General features: G+C 43.4%; 1 protein-coding gene across 1 annotated transcript in view; it reads left to right on the forward strand.

Moving 5' to 3' along the window:
- mogs (mannosyl-oligosaccharide glucosidase) overlaps positions 1-23,003 on the forward strand; it is a 79,389-nt gene extending 56,386 nt beyond the window's left edge. The window contains exons 4-5 of the mRNA XM_063047233.1: positions 1,280-1,473; positions 18,591-23,003. Coding sequence (XP_062903303.1) covers positions 1,280-1,473; positions 18,591-20,334 — 1,938 coding nt within the window. The 3' untranslated portion in view covers positions 20,335-23,003. The remainder of the gene's footprint in view (positions 1-1,279; positions 1,474-18,590) is intronic.
- Positions 23,004-23,472: the final 469 nt, after the last annotated feature.

Below are 23,472 nucleotides of genomic sequence, written 5' to 3' on the forward strand. Positions count from 1 at the left end.
GTAATAGTTACTCTGTAGCAATAGCTGGGTATGACTAGAGATAACGGGGCTTTGGAATGAGGGACTATCCAATGAGAGGGATGTTGTTCTTTCTTGTGGGTCTGGGAGAAGGGATTTTGCGGTCTTTTACCGGGGAGAGATGAGAGAAGACGCGAATGGAGAGAGTGGAGAGAGTTGGTAGGCTGCCGAACGGAGCGAGCTTGGAGCGAGGGTCTGAGGGACGGCTTCGCTTGGAGTAGGTTGACAGGAAACCAGTGGACTGAACAGTGAGCTCCAACATTGTGCATTAGACTGTCTCATGAGAATGGGCCCTTTGCTTTGTTTCTTTACTAACCATATAGTCAAATTAAGAATTATAAAGCTCAATCATTTAATCGCATATTGTGTACTGTTTGTTATTTCGTGGTACTGATTTGTAACAGGGGACACATCACGCAGCATCCACCCAAACAAGATTTCTTAAGTTTGGCCGGGCTGAGGACTGCCTTCCCCTAGATCAAGTTGTTAGCTGAACCGAGAGTTGCAGATGCTACTCTGAGGCACTGTCTTTTGAAGATGGGTGATGGAGCTGACTTAGTCTACAACCCTCTGCAGCCTCTTTCAATCCTTTGAAACCTCCATAGCAGCCAGAGATTTATGAGCATTTGGAAAGCCATGGCCTAATTAGTAACAGTCAACTTGACTTGATGTTGGGGCAAGTCATGTCTCCTGAGGAGATGACAAAGTTTATTGATGAAGGTAGATGTATGGATTTATACCACATGGACTTCGGTAAGGTGGTTAATAAGGTCCCTCGTAGGAGGCACATCCAGAAGATTTAAGATGCATGAAATCCGTGGTTGTTTGGCCATTTGGATTCAGAATTGGCTTGCCCATAGAGGGTAATGGTTGATGAAACTGACTATGGTTGGAGGTCTGGACCAGTGGTGGTCTTCAGGCATCTCTGTAATGGGACTTTGCTGTTTGTGATATCAGACTCTGGGAATGATGCTTGTGAACTATCACTGGTAAGCACTTAATCTACATGATCAACCAATCTCACTTCCACACAGTTTAAAATAACTGTCTGCTTTCTTTATTACCACACCGAAGAATACTGGGCATGCTTTTGAGTTAAGTAGATTTGCACAGTGTCCGTCAAAAAACATAACAACTGTACTGTACCAAATGATAAATCTGGACCAAATGGCATGTAAGCAAAATCCTACAACATGTACATTTATAAATTACCACAGGAAGATGTTGATATGATTTTCATAGCCAACCTATTTTATTATAGAGCTCTGCTCCAGAGAACCCAGTGATATCGCTGCTATTTTATGTCGCTGGTGATGGACAGGGAGTTCTACAGCCACACATTGAGGAGAAGAGGAGGTTAGTGGCAGTGTCAGGGTCATCAGAGGATTTGGGAAAATTCACAATTACTTTCCTGACACCAACTGATCGTAAATCCAGGAACTCCAAATACGCCAGGTGAGATTGTCCCTCACTATCAATAAAACTGAAATGCCCATTTCTCTAAACACAATAGAATAAGCTGTTATATCAATCTAGATGTATATTTGCATATGTGTGGGATTGCACATATTTGCATATTTTGAAGCTATTTTCCTTCCTTGCGTTTAGGTTTTATAATGAGGTCAATTTGTGTTGAGATATTTTTGTATGAAAATTTGTTTATAAATATTTTAACTTCCTCAGTATTGACTGGGGCTCTCTTAATGCCAGGAGCACAGTAGAATGACGGATGACCTCATAGAAGTTTATAAAATCATGAGGGGTATGGATGAGGTGATCTCTTATAATCATGATCTGCTTCCTGCACCCATGCTGAGTTCGTCAATTTCAATTTCAGCAACTTTGCCTCCAACTTCCACCCTGCCCTCAAATTTACTTGATAAACATCTCCCCCCCACCCCCACCTGGTCTCAGCTATCACCTGTCAGCTTGTACTATTTCCCTCCCTCCCCCCACCACTTTTATCTGGCTTCTGCCCCCTTTTTTTCCAATCCTGATGAAAGATCTTGGCCCAGATCTGTTTATTCCCCTCCACAGATGCTCCCTCACTTGCTGAATTCCTCCAACATCTTATGTGTGTTGCTCAGTCAGTCATTCTTTCAAGGTTGTGGAGCCTGAAACTAGGGGGCAGTGATACAAGATAATAGGGGAGATATTTAAAAGCCATCTAGCAGGTTATGTGTTTACACAGAGGGTAGCAACTACCTGTATTAAGCTGCCAGAGGAAGTGGTCGAGGCAGGTACAATTGCAAAATATAAGAGAGTTTTTTTGAGGGGAGGGATTGTAGGATTATGAGCTGGATGCAGGCAACTGGGACTAGCATGGAGGATGCTGTGGTCGATATGTACAGTTGGGACTGAAGAGTCTATTTCTAAGTATTACTCTAAGACTCTATGACTAATTCCAATAAGTGCAAGGTCTTGAACTTTGTGAAGTCAAACCAGAGTAGGGTTTTCAAAGTAAAAGGTCAGGCCCTGGGGAGGTACCTAGGAGTACAATTATATGGTTCCCTGAAAGTGGTGTCACAGGTAGACAGGGTAATGAAGAAGGCATTTGCCATTCTGGCCTTCATCAGCTAGGACTCATGCCTTGGAGTGTAGGGGAGGGAGTGGGTGATCGTAATAAGTTGTACAAAATTATGCCCCAGAGAATCTTTTTTTCTTCTGCCCCAGGAAATCAAAACATAATGAGTTTAAGGTGAGAGGAGAAAGGTTTAAGAGGGACCTGTAGGTTACTCTCTATGTGTTCTTAGTGCATAGAATACTGAAAATGGCTCCAGGGCAGTGTTCTGTACTGTGTGTGAGGTGTGGGAAGTCTCAGAGACCTTCAGTCTCCCAGATAAACACATCTGCACCAAGTGCATCGAGCTGCAGCTCCTGAAAGAACATTTTAAGGAACTGGCGCATATGGGAGAATGAGGAGGTGATAGACAGAGGCTACAGGGAGGTAGTTACCTTGTGTTGCAGAAGAAGGGTAACTGGGTGACTGTCTGGAGAAGGTGGGGAAATGCACCCATCCAGAGCAGAGTACACCTGTGGCCATTCCCTCAATAATAAGTATATAACTTTAGATACGATTGAGGGGGATGACCTACCGGAGGGGAAACACATCAAGCAGGTTGCAGGCACTGAGTCAGCGGCTGTGACTCATAAGAGCTGAAGAGGAGTGCAGTGTTGACAGGACATTCTTTAGTCAGAGGAACAGAGACGAGGTTCTATGGGCGTGATAGAGAAACCTGAATGGAATGTTGCCAAGGTCAGGGTTGTCTTCGATCAGTTCTCAAGGGTAAGGGTGACGAGCCAGAAGTCCTGGTACATATTGGTACCAATGACATAGGTAGACAAGGTGAAGAGGTCCTGACAGGAGATTTTAGGGAGCTAGGTAGAAAACTGAGAAACAAGACCTCCAGGGTAGCAATCTCTGGTTTGATGCCTGTGCCATGTACCAGTGAGGGTAAGAATAGGATGGCTTGGCAGGTGAATGCCTGGCTGAGGAACTGGTGCAGGGGCAGGGGTTCAGATTTATGGATCATCAGGATCTTTTCTGGAGAAGGTATGACCAATACAAAAGGGATGGGCTACACCTGAACCCATGGGGGTCCAATATCATTGTGGGCACATTGGTGAGAGTTGTTTGGGTGGGTTTAAGCTAATTTGGCAGGGGGATGAGAACCAGAGTGATAATGCTGAAGATGAGGTAGTTGGTTTACAAACAGAGGCAGTGTGTAGTGAGACTCCTTACAAGGAGAGGCTGGTGATAGGGCAAAATTGCAGTCGACAGGCTGAGTTGCAACGTTACGGGCAAACAAAATCGAAAAAGGTGAATACAGCACATTATGCAAAATAAAGTCAATGAACTTGAAGCACAGTTACAGATTGGCAAGTATGATTTTTGTGGGCATCACTGAATCATGGCTGAAAGAAGATTATAGCTGGGAGCTTAATGTCCAAGGATACACATTATATTGAAAGAATAGCCAGAAAGGCAGAGGAGGTGACATGGCTCTGTTGACAAAAAAAATTAAATTAAATCATTAGAAAGAGGTGACATAGGGTCGGAAGGTGTTGAGTTGTTGTAGATATAGCCAAGGAACTGCAAGGGTACAAAGAGCCAACAACCTGTCTCTGAATGTGAACAAAACAAAAGAGATGGTTGTTGACTTCAGGAGAGCACGGAGCGACCACCCCCCGTTGAACACTGACGGCTCCTCCATTGAGATCGTTAAGAGCACCAAATTTCTTGGTGTTCCCCTGGCGGAGAATCTCACCTGGTCCCTCAACACCAGCTCCATAGCCAAGAAAGCACAGCAGCGTCTCTACTTTTTGCGAAGGCTGAGAAAAGTCCATCTCCCACCCCCCCCCATCCTCACTACATTCTACAGAGGATGTATCAAGAGCATCCGGAGCAACAGCATCACAGCCTGGTTCGGAAATTGCACCATCTTGGATTGCAAGACTCTGCAGCAGATAGTGAAGTCAGCTGAGAAGATCATCGGGGTCTCTCTTCCCACCATTAGAGACATTTACACCACACGCTGCATCCGTAAAGCCAACAGCATTATGAAGGACCCCATGCACCCCTCATACAAACTCTTCTCCCTCCTGCCATCTGGCAAAAGGTACCGAAGCATTCGGGCTCTCACGACCAGACTATGTAACAGTTTCTTCCCCCAAGCCATCAGACTCCTTAGTACCCAGAGTCTAGACTGACATCTACAAACGTTGTACATCATTTATTATTATATTGTAATTTGTCCTCTACTGTGCCTATTGTCTTGTTTATTATTTATCGTACTGCCATAGAACCATAGAACACTACAGCACAGAAAACAGGCCATTCGGCCCTTCTAGTCATTGCCAAAACTTTATTCAGCTAGTCCCATTGACCCGCACCCAGTCCATAACCCTCCAGACCTCTCCCATCCACGTACCTATCCAATTTGTTCTTAAAACCTAAGAGTGAGCCCGCATTTACCATGTCCGATGGCACCTCGTTCCACACTCCCACCACTCTCTGGGTGAAGAGGTTCCCCCTAAATCTTTCCCCTTTCACCCTAAAGCCGTGTCCTCTCATGTTTATCTCTCCTAATCTAAGTGGAAAGAGTCTACTTGCATTTACTCTGTCTGTACCCTGCATTATTTTGTAAACCTCTATCAAATCTCCCCTCATTCTTCTACACTCCAAGGAATAAAGTCCTAACCTGTTCAGTCTTTCCCTGTAACTGAACTCCTGAAGACCCGGCAACATCTTAGTAAATCTTCTCTGCACACTTCCAATCTTACTGATATCCTTCCTATAGTTAGGTGACCAGAACTGCACACAATATTCCAAATTTGGCCTCACCAATGTCTTATACAACCTCGCCATAACATCCCAACTCCTATACTCAATACTTTGATTTATGAATGCCAGGATGCCAAAAGCCTTCTTTACAACCCTGTCCACCTGTGACGCCACTTTCAGGGAATTATGTATCTGAACTCCCAGATCCCTTTGTTCCTCCGCACTCCTCAGTGCCCTACCATTTACTGTGTATGTCCTACTTTGATTTGTCCTTCCAAAATGCAACACCTCACACTTCTCTGCATTAAATTCCATCTGCCATTTTCTAGCCCATTTTTCCAGCTGGTCCAGATCCCTCTGCAAGCTTCGAAAGCTTTCCTCGCCGTCCACAACACCTCCAAACTTGCTGATCCAATTTACCACATTTTCATCTAGATCATTGATATAGACAACAAACAATGGTCCCAGCACAGATCCCTGAGGCACACCACTAGTCACAGGCCATCAGTTTGACCGCTGTTTTGTGCACTTTATGTAGTCCTGTGCAGATCTGTAGTCTAGTGTAGTTTTTGTGCTGTCTTACGTAGTCTAGTGTAACCTTGTGTTGTCTCATTTAGTCTAGTGTAGTTTTGTGTTGTTTCATGTAGCACCATGGACCTGGAGGAACATTGTTTCGTTTTTACTGTGTACTGTACCAGCAATTTATAGTCGAAATGACAATAAAAAGTGATTTGACTTGACTTGAGATTCTGATGGGAGTTATATACAGACCCCCAAGCAGTAGTAAGGATGTGGTCTTCATGTTACAATGGGAGATAGGAAATGCATGCCAAAAGAGCAATGTTACAATAGTCATTTGGGGATTTCAGTATGTTGTGAAATTGGGAAATTCTGGTTGAGGCTGGAGCCCATGAGGGGTAATTTCTAAAACGCCTACGAGATCTCACTTCAGAGCAGGTGGTGGTTAAGCCCACTAAGGGATCATCTATTCTAGATTGGGTGTTGTGCAATGAACCAGAATTGATTAGAAAGCTTAAGGTAAATGAACCCTAAGGGACAAGTGATCATATTATGATACCATACACCCTGGCATTTGATAAGAAGCTATCAAATGTACCAGTATTACAGTGGAGTAAAGGGAGTTACAGAGGCATAAGAGAGAAGTTGGCCAAAATTGATTGGAAAAGGACGTGGAGGGATGACGGCAGAGCCGCAACAGCTGGAATTTTTGGAAGCAATTCGGAAGGCACGGGATATATACATCCCAAAGAGGAAGGAGTATTGTAAAGGCAAGATTACACAACCATGGCTAACAAGGGAGGTCAAAGCCAACATAAAAGCCAAAGAGAGGGCATACAATAGAGCAAAAATGAGTGGGAAGTTAAAGGGTTGGGAAGCTTTTAAATACAAACAGAAGGCAACCAAGAAAGTCATTAAGAAGGGAAAGATGGAATGTGAAAATAAACTGTCCAATAATATTAAAAAGCATATCAAAAGTTTCTTCAGATACATAAAGTGTAAAGAGAGGCGAGAGTGGATATCGGACCGCTGAAAAATGACGTTGGAGAGGTAGTAATGACAAACAAACTAAATAAATATTTTGCATCAGTCTTCACTGTGGAAGACATTAACAGTGTAGTAGAAGTTCCAGGTGGCAGGGGGCGTGAAGTGTGTGAAGTTGCCATTTCTTGAGAGAAGGTTCTTGGGAAACTGAAAGGTCTGAAGTTAGATAAGTAACCTGGACCAGATGGTGTACACCCCAAGATATGAAAGAGGTGCCTGAAGAGATTGTAGAGGAATTAGTAATGTTTTTCAAGAATTACTAGATTCAGGAATGTTTCCAGAAGACTGGGAAATTCCATATGTCTCTCTACTCTTCAAGAAAGGAGAGAGGCAGAAGAAAGGAAATTGTCTGACCTCAGTGGTTAGAATTCTATGAAGAAATAACAAGCAGAATAGACAAAGGAGAATCAGTTGTTGTGTACTTGGATTTTCAGAAGGCCTTTGACAAAGTACCGCACATGAAGTTGCATAACAAGCTATGAGCCTATAGTACTACAGGAAAGATTCTAGCATGCGTAAAGCAGTGGTTGGTTGGCAGGAGGCAAAGAGTGGAAATAAAGGGAGCCTTTTCTGGTTGGCTGCCAGTGACTAGTGGTGTTCCACAGCAGTCTATGTTGGGACTGATTCTTTTTATGTTATGCATCAATGATTTGGATGATGAAATTGATGCCTTTGTTGTAGTTTTGAAGAAATAAGAGAGGCTACAGAAGGATTTAGATTAAGATAATGGGCAAAGAAGTTGCATATGGAATAAAGTGTCAGGAAGTGTATGGTTATGCACCTTGGTAGAAGAAATGAAAGGGTTGACTATTTTCTAAATGGAGAGAAAATACAAAAATCTGAGACACAAAGGCACTTGGGAATCCTTGTGCAGGATTCCCTAGAAGTTAGTTTTCAGGTTGAGTCTGTGGTGAGGAAGGCAAATGCAATCTTAGCATTCATTTCATATAAAAACAGAGATATTGAGACTTTACAAAGCCCTGGTGAGGGCTCACCTGGAGTATTGTGAGCAGTTTTGGGCCCCTTATCTTGGAAAGGATGTGATGAAACTGGAGATGGTTCAAAGGAGATTCAAGGGAAACCTCACCCATTCTGCTTTGCTGTCATCCCCGCCAGTATCTTCCTCCAACCCACCGCGGCAAGCTTCTCTCATGCCTCTATTCTGTTGCGATACTGATACATGTAACTTATGCTTCTCCTTCTGAAATTGCAGGATGAATTCAATCATATTATGATCACTGCCTCCTAAGTGTTCCTTTACGTTAAGCTCCCTAGTAAGATCTGGGTTATTACATAACACCCAATCTGAGATAGCCTTTCCCCGAGAAGGCTCAAGCACGCTGCTCTAAGAAGCCACCTTGTAGGCATTCAACAAACGCCCTTCTTGTGATCCGACACCATACTGATTTTCCCAATCCCCTTGCATATTGAAGCTCCCCATTACAATGGTGTAATTACCCTTATATGCCTTTTGCAGCTCCCTTTGCAATCTCAAACCCACATCTCGGCTACTATTTGGAGACCTATTTACGATACCCAAAATGGTTTTTTTACCCTTGCAGTTTCTTAATTCCACCCAGAAAGATTCAACATTCTCTGACCCTGTGTCACCTCTTTCTAAAGATGTAATTCCATCTCTTACCAACAGAGCCACACCACCGCCTGTGCCTTCTTGCCTCTCCTTTTGTAACAAATTATATCCTTTGATGTTAAGCTCCCAATTATGGCCTTCTTCCAGCCACGACTCAGTGGTGCATACAGTGTCATACCGACCAATCTGTTATTGTGCTACGAGTACATCCACCTTATTCTGAATGCTACACGCATTTAAATACAGCACCTTCAGTCCTGCATTCTTCACGGTTTTGAATTTTGCCTCTGTGGTACAATTTAAGCCTTTGCTCTGTCTGCATTTGTACCCAATTATTGGTTTGTCCTTCCTTATATTCGTGTTACACCCATCATCTACTTGTAAACTGGTTGGCTCATCCTCAGCTCTTTCATACTGGTTCCAATCCCCCTGCCATATCAGTTTAACCACTCCCAACAGCTCTAGTAAACCAGCCCACAAGAATATTGGTCCCCCTCAGACTCAACGGCAACCTGTCCCATTTGTACAGGTCCCATCTGCCCCAGAAGAGGTCCCAATTATCCAGAAATCTGAATCCCTGCCCTTGCTCCAATTCTTTAGCCACGCATTTATCTGCCACCTCATCCTATTCCTATCCTCACTGTCGCATGGTACAGGCAGCAAGATTACGACCCTTGAGGTCCTGCTTCTCAGCTTCCTTCCTAACTCCCTGTATTCTTTTTTCAGGACCTCCTCCCCTTTTCTACCTACATCGTTGGTACCAATATATACCACAACTTCTGGCTGCTCACCCTCCCTTTTTAGGATATTGTGGACACATACAGAAACATCACGGACCCTGGCACCTGGGAGGCAACCTACCATCCGTATTTTCTTTCTGTGTCCACAGAATTGCCTATCTGTCCCCCTGACTAATATAGAGTCCCCTATTACTGCTGCCATCCTCTGCAGTTCCCTACCCTTCTGAGCCACAGAGCCAGACTCAGTGCCAGAGGCATGGCCACTGTTGCACACCCCAGGTAGGTCACCCCTTCCAACAGTACTTAAAATGGAGTACTTACTGTTCAGAGGGGCAGCCACAGATGTGCTCTCCTCTATCTGACCTTCTCCCTCCCCTCTTCTGACAGTCACCCTGTCTCCTGTAGCCTTGTGGTTACCTCTCTGCAGCTCCTGTCTATCACTGCTTCACTTTGGCTAACAAGCCGAAGATCATCAAGCTGCAGCTCCATTTCTCAAACATGGTCTCTAAAGAGCTACATCTCGATGCACCTGGTGCAGATGTAGCCATTGGGAAGGCTAGGAGTTTCCTGGAAATCCCACATCAGACACCCAGAACAGAACACTATCTCTGTGGACATTCTCTTTATTCACTCAAGAATTAAATAAGAAAGTAAGGAATGAACTTACCCACTTACCTTGCCTCCACCTGTTCTCACCGAAGCCTTGTTGACCCAAAGCCTTACTGCTCAGATTACTCCGATGATGACCGTTCTGCAAGACAGTCCCCCTCATTTATGGAGACTGTTTTTAAAGCTCTCCGCTGGACCTGTGCAGCAGAGCTTCTCCTGTGTCTGTGCACTACTCCAATTTTATGGTCTTATGGCAACAACTTCTTGCAGAAAGTGGTCAGTATATGGAACAGACTGCCAGAGGAGGTGATTGAGATACAATAACAATATTTAAATGGACATTTGAACAGGTACATAGCTTTGTAAATGTATTCGACGTCAACCCTTTGGTCACAGAAAACAGTATTACAGCCAGGGATTATCAGATAAGTGTGAGGTGGTTCATTTTGGTAGGTCAAATATGATGGCAGAATATATATGAATGGTAAGACTCTTGGCAGTGAGGAGGATCAGAGGGATCTTGGGGTCGGAGTGCATAGGACACTCAAAGCTGCTGTGCAGGTTGACTCTGTGGTTAAGAAGGCATTCATCAACCGTGGGATTAAGTTTAAGAGCCGAGATGTAATGTTACAGCTATATAGGACCCTGGTCAGACCCCACTTGGAGTACTGTGCTCAGTTCTGGCTACCTCACACTTATCTGGGTTGAACTCCATCTGCCAGTTCTCTGCCCAGTTTTGCATCCTATCAATGTCCCACTGTAATAGTACTGTGCTGTACTATTCTATGTTCTGTGTAACCTCTGACAGCCCTCCACACCCTTCACAATACGCCCAAACTTTGTGTCATCAGTAAATTTACTAACCCATCCCTCCACTTCCTCAACCAGGTCATTTATAAAAATCATGAAGAGTAAGGGTCCCAGAACAGATCCTTGAGGCACACCACTAGTCACTGACCTCCATGCAGAATATGACCTGTCTACAACCACTCTTTGCCTTCTGTAGGCAAGCCAGTTCTGGATCCACAAAGCAATGTCCCTTTGGATCCCATGCCTCCTTACTTTCTGAATAAGCCTTGCATGGGGTACCCTATCAAATGCCTTGCTGAAATCCATATACACTACATCTACTGCTCTTCCTTCATCAGTGTATTTAGTCACATCCTCAAAAAATTCACTCAGGCTTGTAAAGCACGATCTGCCTTTGACAAAGCCATGCTGACTATTCCTAATCATATTATGACTCTCCAAATGTTCATAAATCCTGCCTCTCAGGATCTTCTCCATCAACTTATGAATCACTGAAGTAAGACTCACTGGTCTATAATTTCCCGGGCTATCTCTACTCCCTTTCTTGAATAAGGGAACAAAATCCACAACCCTCCAATCCTCCAGAACCTCTCCCATCCCCGTTGATGATGCAAACATCATCGCCAGAGGGTCAGCAGTCTCCTCCCTTGCCTCCCACAGTAGCCTGGGGTATATCTCGTCCGGTCTTTATCCAACTTGATGCTTTCCAAAAGCTCCAGCATATCCTCTTCCTTAATATCTATATGCTCAAGCTTTTTAATCCGCTGTAAGTCATCCCTAGAATTGCCAAGACCCTTTTCCACAGTGAATACTGAAGCGAAATATTCATTAAGTACTGATACAATCTCCTCCGGCTCCATACACACTTTTCCACTGTCACACTTGATTGGTCATATTCTCTCACGTCTTTTCCTCTTGCTCTGCACATACTTGTAGAATGTCTTGGAGTTTTCCTTAATCATGTCCACGAATGCCTTCTCATGGCCCCGTCTGGGTCTCCTAATTTCATTCTTAAGCTCCTTCCTGCTCGCCTTATAATTTTCAAGATCTCTATCATTACCTAGGTTTTTGAACCTTTCATAAGCTTTTCTTCTTCTTGACTAGATTTACAACAGCCTTTGTACACCACGGTTCACGTACCCTACCATCCTTTCCCTGTTTCATTGGAACATACCTATGCAGAACACCACGCAAATATCCCCCGAACATTTGCCACATTTCTGCCGTACATTTCCCTGAGAACGTGTTCCCAATTTAAGCTTCCAAGTTCCTGCCTGATAGCCTCACATTTCCCCTTACTCGCTTTCCTAACTTGTCTGTTCCATAAGACCATAAGACAAAGGAGCAGAAGTCGGCCATTCGGCCCATCGAGTCTGCTCCGCCATTTTATCATGAGCTGATCCATTCTCCCATTTAGTCCCACTCCCCCGCCTTCTCACCATAACCTTTGATGCCCTGGCTACTCAGATACCTATCAATCTCTGCCTTAAATACACCCAATGACTTGGCCTCCACTGCTGCCCGTGGCAACAAATTCCATAGATTTACCACCCTCTGACTAAAAATATTTCTTCGCATTTCTGTTCTGAATGGGCACCCTTCAATCCTAAGTCATGCCTTCTCATACTAGCCTCCCCCATCATGGGAAACAACTTTGCCATATGCACTCTCTCCATGCCTTTCAACAATTGAAATGTTTCTATGAGGTCCCCCCTCATTCTTCTAAACTCCAAGGAATACAGTCCAAGAGCGGACAAATGTTCCTCATATGTTAACCCTCTCATTCCTGGAATCATTCTGGTGAATCTTCTCTGTACCCTCTCCAACGTCAGCACAACCTTTCTTAAATAAGGAGACCAAAACTGCCCACAGTACTCCAAGAGAGGTCTCACCAGCGCCTTATAGAGCCTCAACATCACATCCCTGCTCCTATACTCTATTCCTCTAGAAATGAATGCCAACATTGCATTCGCCTTCTTCACCACCGACTCAACCTGGAGGTTAACCTTAAGGGTATCCTGTATGAGGACTCCCAAGTCCCATTGCATCTCAGAACTTTGAATTCTTTCCCCATTTAAATAATAGTCTGCCCATTTATTTCTTCTGCCAAAGTGCATAACCATACACTTTCCAACATTGTATTTCATTTGCCACTTCTTTGCCCATTCTTCCAATCTATCCAAGTCTCTCTGCAGACTCTCTGTTTCCTCAGCACTACCTGCCCCTCCACCTATCTTCGTATCGTCAGCAAATTTAGCCACAAAGCCATCTATTCCATAATCCAAATCGTTGATGTACAATGTAAAAAGAAGCGGCCCCAACACGGCCCCCTGTGGAACACCTATCCTTCTCCAATGCTATGGTAAAAGAGATAGAATTGTGGTCACTTTCCCCAAAATGCTCTCCCACTGGGAGATCTGACACTTGACCAGGTTCATTTTCCCAATACCACACCAAGTACAGCCTCTCCTTTTGTAGGCTTATCTACATATTGTGTCAAGAAACCTTCCCGAACACACCTAACAAATTCTGTGCCATCTTTTAACCTTTTGCTCTAGGAAGATGCCAGTCAATATTTGGGAAATTAAAATCCCCACAACTACCCTGTTATTATTATACCTTTCCAGAATCTGTCTCCCTATCTGCTCCTCGATGTCCCTGTTACTATTGGGTGGTCTATAAAAAATACCCAGTAGAGTTATTGACCCCTTCCTTTTCCTAACTTCCACCCACAGAGACTCCGTAGACAATCCCTCCATGACTTCCTCCTTTTCTGCAGCCGTGACTCTATCTCTGATCAACAGTGCCACGCCCCCACCTCTTCTGCCTCCCTCCCTGTCCTTTCTGAAACAACTAAAGCCTGGCACTCTAAGCAACTATTCCTGCCCCTGAGCCACCCAAGTCTCTGTAATGGCCACAGCATCATAGTTCTAAGTACTGATCCATGCTCTAAGCTCATCCTCTTTGTTCATAATGCTCCTTGCATTAAAATAGACACATCTTAAACCTTCGGTCTGAGCATGTCCCTTCTCTATCACCTGTCTATCCTCCCTCTCACACTGTCTACAAGCTTTCTCTATTTGTGAGCCAACCACCTCTTCAGTTCAGTTCCCACCCCCCCCCCGCTATTCTAGTTTAAACTCTCCCCGATAGCCTTAGCAAACCTCCCCACCAGGATATTGATCCCCCTCGGATTTAAGTACAATCCGTCCTTTTTGTACAGGTCACACCTGCCCCAAAAGAGGTCCCAATGATCCAGAAATCTGAATCCCTGCCCCCTGCTCCAATCTCTCAGCATGTATCCTCTACCTCACTCTATTCCTATACTCACTGTCACATGACACAGGCAGTAATCCCGAGATTACTACTTTTGAGGTCCTGCTTCTCAACTTCCTTCCTAACTCCCTGTAGTCTGCTTTCAGGACCTCCTCCCTTTTCCTACCTATGTCGTTGGTACCAATAAGTACCACAACCTCCGGCTGTTCTCCTTCCCACTTCAGGATATTATGGATGTGATCAGAAACATCCCGGACTTGGCACCTGAGAGGCAAACTACCATCCGTGTTTCTTTCTTGCGTCCACAGAATGGCCTGTCTGACCCCCTAACTATAGAGTCCGCTGTCACTGTTGCCATCCTCTTCCTTTCCCTACCCTTCTGAGCCACAGGGCCAGACTCTGTGCCAGAGGCACGGCCACTGTTGCTCCCCCCCCGCCAACAGTACTCAAGCAGGAGTACTTATTGTTAAGAGGGACAGCCGCAGGGGTACTCTCTAGCATCTGACTCTTGCCCTTCCCTCTCCTGATTGTTACCCACCTATCTGTCTCCCAAGGCCCCGGTGTGACTACTTGCTTATAGCACTCATCTATTACCTCCTCACCCTCCCTGACCAGACAAGGGTCATCGAGCTGCATTTCCAGTTCCCTAACGCGGTCCCTAAGGAGCTGCAGCTCGACACATCTGGTGTAGATGTGGCCGTCTGGGAGTCTCCAGGACTTCCCACATCTGACACCGAGCACAGAAAACCGGCCTCACTCACATACTTCCTGTCTGTATTCTACACAGGCAACCTACCTCACCTCGACCTGTTGTTGCCTAAGCCCCATTGAGCCAAAGCCCTCCTACTCTGTCTCCCTCTACTCATTTGCCTGCTCTATAAAGCTATCTTGTTTAAATTCTTCTCGCTGTCTTGACTGGCTGATGTCCACGTGCTTGTGCAGTCGTGCCTCGATCAAACCACTGAAGAAATAACCATCTCCTTTTAAACTCTTCTTGCTGTTCTAACTGGCTGACGTTCACGCGCTTACACAGTCGTGCTTCGAAATTAAAGACATAGAGCAAAAAAAAATGAAGTAATGTCCATTCAGAAATCTGATGGTGGCGGGGAGGAAGATCCTACCCGGATCTGGGCCGTACCTTCCAAATATCCGGACCTGCCTCTCGGTTTTTTTTTTGCACTACCTCACTTTCCATTTTTCTATTTTCTATTTATGATTTATAAATTAAATTTTTAATATTTACTATCGATTTGTAATCCAGGGAGTGGAAGGTGCAGAATCAAATATCGCTGTGATGATTGTACGTTCTAGTATCAATTGTTTGGCGACAATAAAGTAAAGTATAAAGTATAAAGCTGTTCCTAACTTCAGGCTCCTATACCACCTTCCTGATGGTAGTAATGAGGAGAGGTTATGTCCCGGGTCCTGGGGGTCCTTAATGATACATGCCACCTTTATAAGGCATCTCCTTTTGAAGATGTACTTGTGTTGGAGAGGCTACTCCCCTTGATGGAGCTGCCTGAGTTTGCAACTTCCCACAGTTTTTTCTGATCCTGTACAGTGGCCTCTCCACACCAGACAGTGATGCAACCAGTTAGAATGCTCTCCATGTTATATCTGTAGAAATCTTCGTTGACATACCATATCTCTTCAATCTCCTAATGAAATATAGCCACTGTCATGCCACCTTTACATTGAACTCATGAAAGATTATCATAGATGTTGACACCGGGAACCTGAAACTGCTCACCCTTTCCACTGCTGATCCTTCAAACATCAAAATAAGAATCAGAATCAGGTTTATTATCACCTGCATGTGATGTGAAATTAGTTAACTTAGCAGCAGCAGTTTAATGCAATACATAATATAGAATAAATAAATTACAGTATATGTATATTGAATAGATTAGAAGTCGTGCAAAAGCAGAAATAATATATATTAAAAAAGAGAGATAGGGTTCACGGGTTCAATGTCCATTTAGGAATCGGATGGCAGAGGGGAAGAAGCTGTTCCTGAATCACTGAGTGTGTGCCTTCAGACTTCTGTACCTCCTACCTGATGGTAACAATGAGAAAAGGGCATGCCCTGGGTGCTGGAGGTCCTTAATAATGGACTCTGCCTTTCTGAGATACCGCTCCTTGAAGAATTTCTGGGTACCTGGGTACTTTGTAGCCTAGTGCCCAAGATGGAGCCAACTAAAATTACGATCCTCTGCAGCTTCTTTTGGTCCTGTGCAGTAGCCCCCCCCCCCGCCCATACCCCCAAACCAGACAGTGATGCAGTCTGTCAGAATGCTCTCCATGATATACCTATAGAAGTTGAGTGTTTTTGTTGACATACCAAGTCTCTTCAAACTGTGAATGAAGTTTAGTCGCTGTCTTGCCTTCATAATAGCTGCATCAATATGTTGGGACCAGGTTAGGTCCTCAGATATCCTGACACCCAGGAACTTGAAACTGCTCACTCTCTCCACTTCTGATCCCTCTATGAGGATTGGTGTGTGTTCCTTCGTCTTACCCTTCCTGAAGTTCACAATCAGCTCTAACAATAGGTGTGTCATCGGCAAATTTATGGACGGCATTTGAACTGTGCCTAGCCATACAGTCATGGATAAAGAGAAAGTAGAACGGTGTGCTAAACACACATTCTTGAGGTATGCCAGTGTTGATTGTCAGCAAGGAGGAGATGTTGGACCATAAAACATAGGAGTAGAATTAGGCAATTCTGCCCATTGAGTCTGCTGTGCCATTCCATCATGACTGATTTATTATCCTTCTCAACCTCGTTCTCCTGCCCTTTCCCTATAATCTTGGATCTTTCCCTATAATCTCTGACAAATTAAGAGCGCATCAGCCTCTGCTTTAAATATACTTAATGACTTGGCCTCCACAGCCATCAGTGGCAATGGATTCCACAGATTCACCAGCCTCTGGCTAAAGAAAGTTTTGTCATCCCTTTTCTAAGTGACGTCCCTCATTTCTGAGACTGTGCCCTCTGCTCCAAGACTTCCCCACTATAGGAGGCATCCACTCTTACTCAGACTTTTAATATTTGGTAAGTTTCAATGAGATCTCTTTCTCCACAGCCCCCCTCCATTCTTCTAAACACCATAGTACAAAAATCTGAGGTGAAAAGTGACTTGAAGTCCATGCAGGATTTCTAAAGGTTGTAGTTTAAGTCTGTGAAATGCATTGTTAGCATTCATTTTGAGAGGACCAGAGTATAAAAACAAGGATGTGTTACTGATTCTGAGGCTATATAAGGCATTAGTCAGACTGCACCTGGAATATTGAAAGAAGTTTTGGCTCCCTTATCTAAGAATAGATGTGCTGACATTGGATGTGGAGAGGATGTTTCCAATAGTGGGAGTGGGGACTAGGACCAGAGGTCACAGCCTCAGAATAGAACATAGAATAGTACAGCACAGTACAGGCCCTTCGGCCCACAATGTTGTGCCAACCCTCAAACCCTGCCTCCCATATAAGCCCCCACCTTAAATTCCTCCATATACCTGTCTAGTAGTCTCTTAAACTTCACTAGTGTATCTACCTCCACCACTGACTCAGGCAGTGCATTCCACGCACCAACCACTCTCTGAGTAAAAAACCTTCCTCTAATATCCCCCTTGAACTTCCCACCCCTTGCCTTAAAGCCATGTCCTCTTGTATTGAGCAGTGGTGTCCTGGGGAAGAGGCGCTGGCTATCCACTCTATCTATTCCTCTTATTATCTTGTACCTCTGTTATGTCTCCTCTCATCCTCCTTCTCTCCAAAGAGTAAAGCCCTAGCTCCCTTAATCTCTGATCGTAATGCATACTCTCTAAACCAGGCAGCATCCTGGTAAATCTCCTCTGTACCCTTCCCAATGCTTCCACATCCTTCCTATAGTGAGGTGACCAGAACTGGACACAGTCTATAGTGAGGTGACCAGAACAGAACAGAGGGGCATCCACTGAGAACAGAGATGAAAAGGAATTTCTTTAGCCAGGGAGTACTGAATCTGTGGAATTCTTTGCCAAAGATGGCTGCGGAGACCAAGTCATTGAGTATATTTAAAGCAGAAGTTGATTCGTTCCGCTTGATTAACGGAAGGTTCTTGACTAGTTGGGGCATCAAAGGTTATGGGGAGAAGGCAGGAGAATGGGGTTGAGAAGGATAATAAATCAGTCAAGATATAATGGTGGAGCATCTTGATGGGCTGAATGACCTGATTGTGCTCCTATGCCTTATGTTCTTATTATAGGAAGGATGTCAAAGTTGTGGAAAGGGTGCAAGAGAGATTTACTAGAATGCTGCCTGGATTAGAGACCCTGAGGGACAGATTATTTTCTCTGAAGTGATGGAGGCTGAGAGGAGATCTAATAGAGTTTATACGGTTAGCACAACACTATTATAGCACCAGAGTTTATACATTCTCCCCGTGACCGCATGGGTTTCCTCTGGGGCGGGCAAGAAATGGCCAAGTTCCAAAAAAGGAATAAATAAAAGAAAAACGAGAACACACATTGACTCCACGATAAAACCTGAATGTACGGTATCTGTAGATAAAATGTCAACGTATATCATTGCAATTAAAATTAATTCATGGTAGTGCTGCAAGCAGCAGCCAATTCTTTAACTTAATTCCCAGGTCAATTTTGCAGTCTTGTTGTTTTGTTTTGTTGCTCCTTATCTCTCTGTTTTCTTTTCTCTTTAACAGTTACAACCATCTCCAAGCACCTTGTCCAAGTCTGGAGATGGTGACAGACATTGTGAAAAGCAGCTTGAATGGCCGTTTTGTCTACAGTGCAGCCTCTACAAGCAGGCGCTACTACATCGGTGTGGACAGTTACAGACCACCCCCGAAACAAGATGGGAGCACCACATCAAGCGAACTCCTGGTTCATCAAGTGACAGTGCAAGTTCCCTTTGAGGTTGAAGTCCTGTTTGAATCAGCAAGTTTTACACAACGATCAAATCAATTTTCTGGTGAGGTTTTCTCAAATGAACTTGAAAGGTGGAAGCAATCATTTGACGAAAAATTTGACAGCACTTTTCACTTGTCAAATAAAGGCTTTTCTCTGCAACAAATTAAATTTGCTAAAGCAGTTTTCAGTAATACAATTGGTGGAATGGGATATTTCTATGGTCAGTCATATGTTCAATCCAAATACAATGAGTACCCTTTGCCTTACCTGGAGGGCCCACTCTACACTGCAGTTCCATCCCGGTCATTTTTCCCCCGGGGATTTCTTTGGGATGAAGGATTCCATCAACTCCTGATTAGTAAATGGGACCGGTCTATTAGTAAGGAAGTGATTGGACATTGGTTAGATATGATGAACGTAGAAGGTTGGATACCCAGAGAGCAAATCCTGGACAATGAAGCACGGAGTAAAGTGCCAGCAGAGTTCATTGTACAGAGAAATGAAAATGCCAACCCTCCTACGCTCTTCCTGACATTGCAAAAGCTAATAGAAGATTTAAATGGAAAGTTGACTGAAGAAGACAAGTCCTACTTGAAGAAGCTCTTCCCGCGTTTGAAGACTTGGTATGATTGGTACAATTCAACACAGGTTGGACCTCTACCATCGACTTATCGGTGGAGAGGCCGTGACACTGACACCAATCTGTTCCTCAATCCTAAAACTCTGACCTCTGGACTTGATGATTACCCTCGAGCTTCTCACCCTTCTGAGGATGAACGTCATGTGGACCTCCGCTGCTGGATGACATTGGCATCAAAGGTCATGAGGGATATCGCCAAAATCCTCAGTTTACCACATCAGGAGTATCAGGACATGTATGAAACCTTGAGTGACAACACTCTGCTTCAACAACTGCACTGGTCTGAGGATCTGAAGGCATTCTGTGATTATGGGAATCATTCTCAGTCCATTTTTCTGGAGCGAGAGAAGATCTATGTACCCCCTGGTCAGCCTCGACAAACTGGCCACGCAGCCAGGCTTGTACGCTCCGTTCGGAAACAGCCAAAGCTGCAGTATGTGAATGCATTCGGTTACGTAAGTCTGTTCCCGTTCCTGCTACATATCTTGAAACCTGATTCTCCAAAGCTTCAGCACGTCTTAAAGGATATAAAGGATGATGAGAAGCTCTGGACCCCTTATGGCCTACGCTCACTTTCAAAATCTAGCCCTCTCTACTTGAAACGGAACACTGAATATGACCCACCTTATTGGCGGGGGCCTATTTGGATTAATTTGAACTACCTTGTAGTTCGAGCACTATATTACTACTCCACTCAAACTGGACCATATCAGGAAATGGCAGCAGCACTCTATCAGGAGCTGAGGACTAACCTCATATCGAATCTGTATAAGCAGTATGTACAGACTGGTTACCTGTGGGAGCAATATAATGATAGTACTGGCAGAGGGCAGGGTAGTCACCCCTTTACTGGTTGGTCTTCCCTTGTAGTTCTGATAATGGCTGAGCAATATTAAACTTCCTACCACTCGCATCCTGTATAAAGGTTTCAGAGGGATTATTTGCTATTAAATATTTCATTATTTCAATGATTGATTCAGTTATGGTTAAACTCCCCAGCATCCTAATCAGAGAGAAATTCAACCTGCAGGTATTACATGATATTAGCATAAGAGCAGGCATTGACAAGTTTAGTAGTACATCAACCAAACTCTGTGTACACAGTGACTGCTACATTTTCAGGGATTTTTTTTTTCAGGCTGTGAAAGCATTAGTTTCCCTTAAGAAATATTAATTAGGAGCCTGTGTATGTTTAATATCCCATGGAGAATCAGCATTCAACAAAATAGGTAGCAGCTATAGTCCATGCAGGTTTCACTGGACAACAGCCACAACTTTTAAAAATACTTCCTGTATCATGGTCTGCTGTTGACCCTTCAAACTTAGTGTGAGCTGTTGTTGGTCCACAGTTCACCTCCTCATACCCTGTATCCTCCATTCCATCCAGCAGCATTCACAGTGAACCTCATCCTCCCACTTCTCAGTCTTCACTAAAAAGTAAATTAAAGGTGAAGATTTGTAATTGTCTACCAAAATACTCGTCTATAAGATTTAACATCATAGCACCTTTTCTATTCAGCTGAATGTTGGTGTATTCAAATCTCAAGGAGCCAGAAGTATGTAGAGTCCTGTTTGATGTATTCAAACGAGTGAATCTATACAACCTCAGCATGGGATTTAATAGGGCTCTGCATTTCTTCCACTGTTAACAGACCAATTTTTCTATATTTAATTGTACTAGAATCTGAAAGGCTGGACCAATATGTATCACAATAACTGGGCTTTTTTAGGAAGACTTTGGAATTTGCTGTTCAATTCCTTCCAGTGCCTCATGGACCCATTGCTGGTTCTCTCATTTTGTGTGGCATTTGTAAATAAATAAATTGATATGTTAAATAAATCAATTTGTGGCAACTTCAACACAAATAGTCAAAAATATAAGATGTGTACCTCTTTATAGGAACCAAATATGCATTAAACTTAAAATTGTCATGGTTACCTCAGACAAAGTTTCATTTTATAAAGATTATAACAGAAACTGAAAATGCATTTGTCCATTTGATTCTGGTCTATGCATGTTTTCTTGTCATTCATTCCATTCCCATTCCTCCCATTCTTTCCTCATCCCCCTATATTTTCCTGCTTTGACTGCTGTTGTGAAGACTTGCTGATTCTGGTTTGCTTGCCTGACAAATTGGCTATTTATTTGTTACCTAAACTGAGAGTGGCTTGTGGAAAAGAAATTTATCACAAGGGAGAGTCATGATGTAAAGATGCAGTGAAAGTTAAGTTTCATCATTGGCTTCAAATGGAACAGATCCCTTCATAATCACATCTCCTATCAATCTTCTAGTTATTTGAGAAAAGAGTCAATGTTCCATTAGCTATTTTGATGTACTTATTAAGTTTTGCATATATACAGTATCTAGTCAGGTTCAATGTTTGCTCCTCTGCAATTTCCAATCTTTTGCTTTTCCAAAAGAAAGTTTCTGATTGCTTTTTCTTGGATCTGAATGTGATCCGGTAGGATGGCTTGGAGCTGCTGTAGAAACCAAATATTCCAAAGCATAGCTCACAGCTCCAGAGACTTTCATTCAGTCGCAGGCGTCAGTGCTGTTTCCCCCTGACTGCATGGGTTCTCCAATCTACTCTGTTTTCCCCCTCCACAGATGTGTTGGACACCATAAACATGATATTTCTGTCAGTGAGCCTTAGGAGATTCCAGGGGATTATTGAGCATGTGAGAGAAACTGTTACAGGAAATATGGAGCAATTAAGTGCCAGCATAGACTTGATGGTAGAATGATTTCCGATGTCGATGTCATAAGGACTTATGGAATATGAGAACAAAGTCATCTGCTGTTCAGTAATATATCTTTACTCTCGTACAAAATGGTAGGACACAGACTTCTTATATTTAGGTCATTTCTAAACAGGCTGTAAATGTTTCAGGTATTTTTAGATATAACAGGACCTTGAATATTCAAATCTTATTCCAATGTTTTCATCGATTCATGAAAATCTTGCTATCTCCTGTAGTTGCATCAGTATTATTGGTGTCAGTAATTGAAAAGAAAATCATTTGCACCAACGTCTTGTGCTGTGCATAAATAATTATTTGACTGTCTATATATATGTCGTTGAACTTTAAAAAAAACATAGTTTAAATTAGTAAAGTTAGTGCTTGCGTCAAACTGTCTTTGCAGATCTTCACATTGCAACGTGCTCAGTATGTAAATGCATTTCTCAGGAAATTTCAGCCTAACCTGCTAGTAGTGCTGCTTCAGGGAACTGCAGGCCAACAGGCTGGATGGAATAAGGGAAATTAATCTAATTATCTATCATTTAGTGATGTTTATAATGTTTGAAGTGTGTAATGGTTTATATGTAATCTGCCTGCATTTGTAAGCTGCAATTTGTTTTGATCAGTGATCTGGAAAAGCCAAAATTAACAGCTCACCCAAGAGAAATTACAGCTCATTTTGGAAACCAAGTTGTAAATTGATCTACCAGAGTGGTTTTCACAACTTTAGATAAATCCAGGTAAATGTACTTCACAAGTGGATATTCACTGAACATATCTAGGACCATATTGTACCCAGGGAGATAATGCTTGCACAGCAATCAATAAAATCTTTCCTTCTCACAATTTTAGTTAAAAAAAAACAAAAGTTGTTAATTTTGCCTATTTATAGCAAGTGATGTATGGGAACAGACATGCCAATTACACCCGAAATCTAAACATTCTTCCTTGTCTATCTAGTCCAATTCTATGCATTCCGCTTGTTGATAAATATTTACTGCTTGACCCGTACTGGGTATTGTTCCTTGCTAATTGATGCATCCATAGAAACTATAGAAACTACAGCACAGAAACAGGCCATTTGGCCCTTCTTGGCTGTGCCAAACCATTTTCTGCCTAGTCCCACTGACCTGCACACGGACCATATCCCTCCATACACCTCCCATCCATGTATCTGTCCAATTTATTCTTAAATGTTAAAAAAGAACCCGCATTTACCACCTCGTCTGGCAGCTCGTTCCATATTCCCACCACTCTCTGTGTGAAGAAGCCCCCCCTAATGTTCCCTTTA

Source organism: Mobula hypostoma, chromosome 4 (genome assembly GCF_963921235.1).
Source record: "Mobula hypostoma chromosome 4, sMobHyp1.1, whole genome shotgun sequence".
NCBI lineage: Eukaryota > Metazoa > Chordata > Chondrichthyes > Myliobatiformes > Myliobatidae > Mobula > Mobula hypostoma.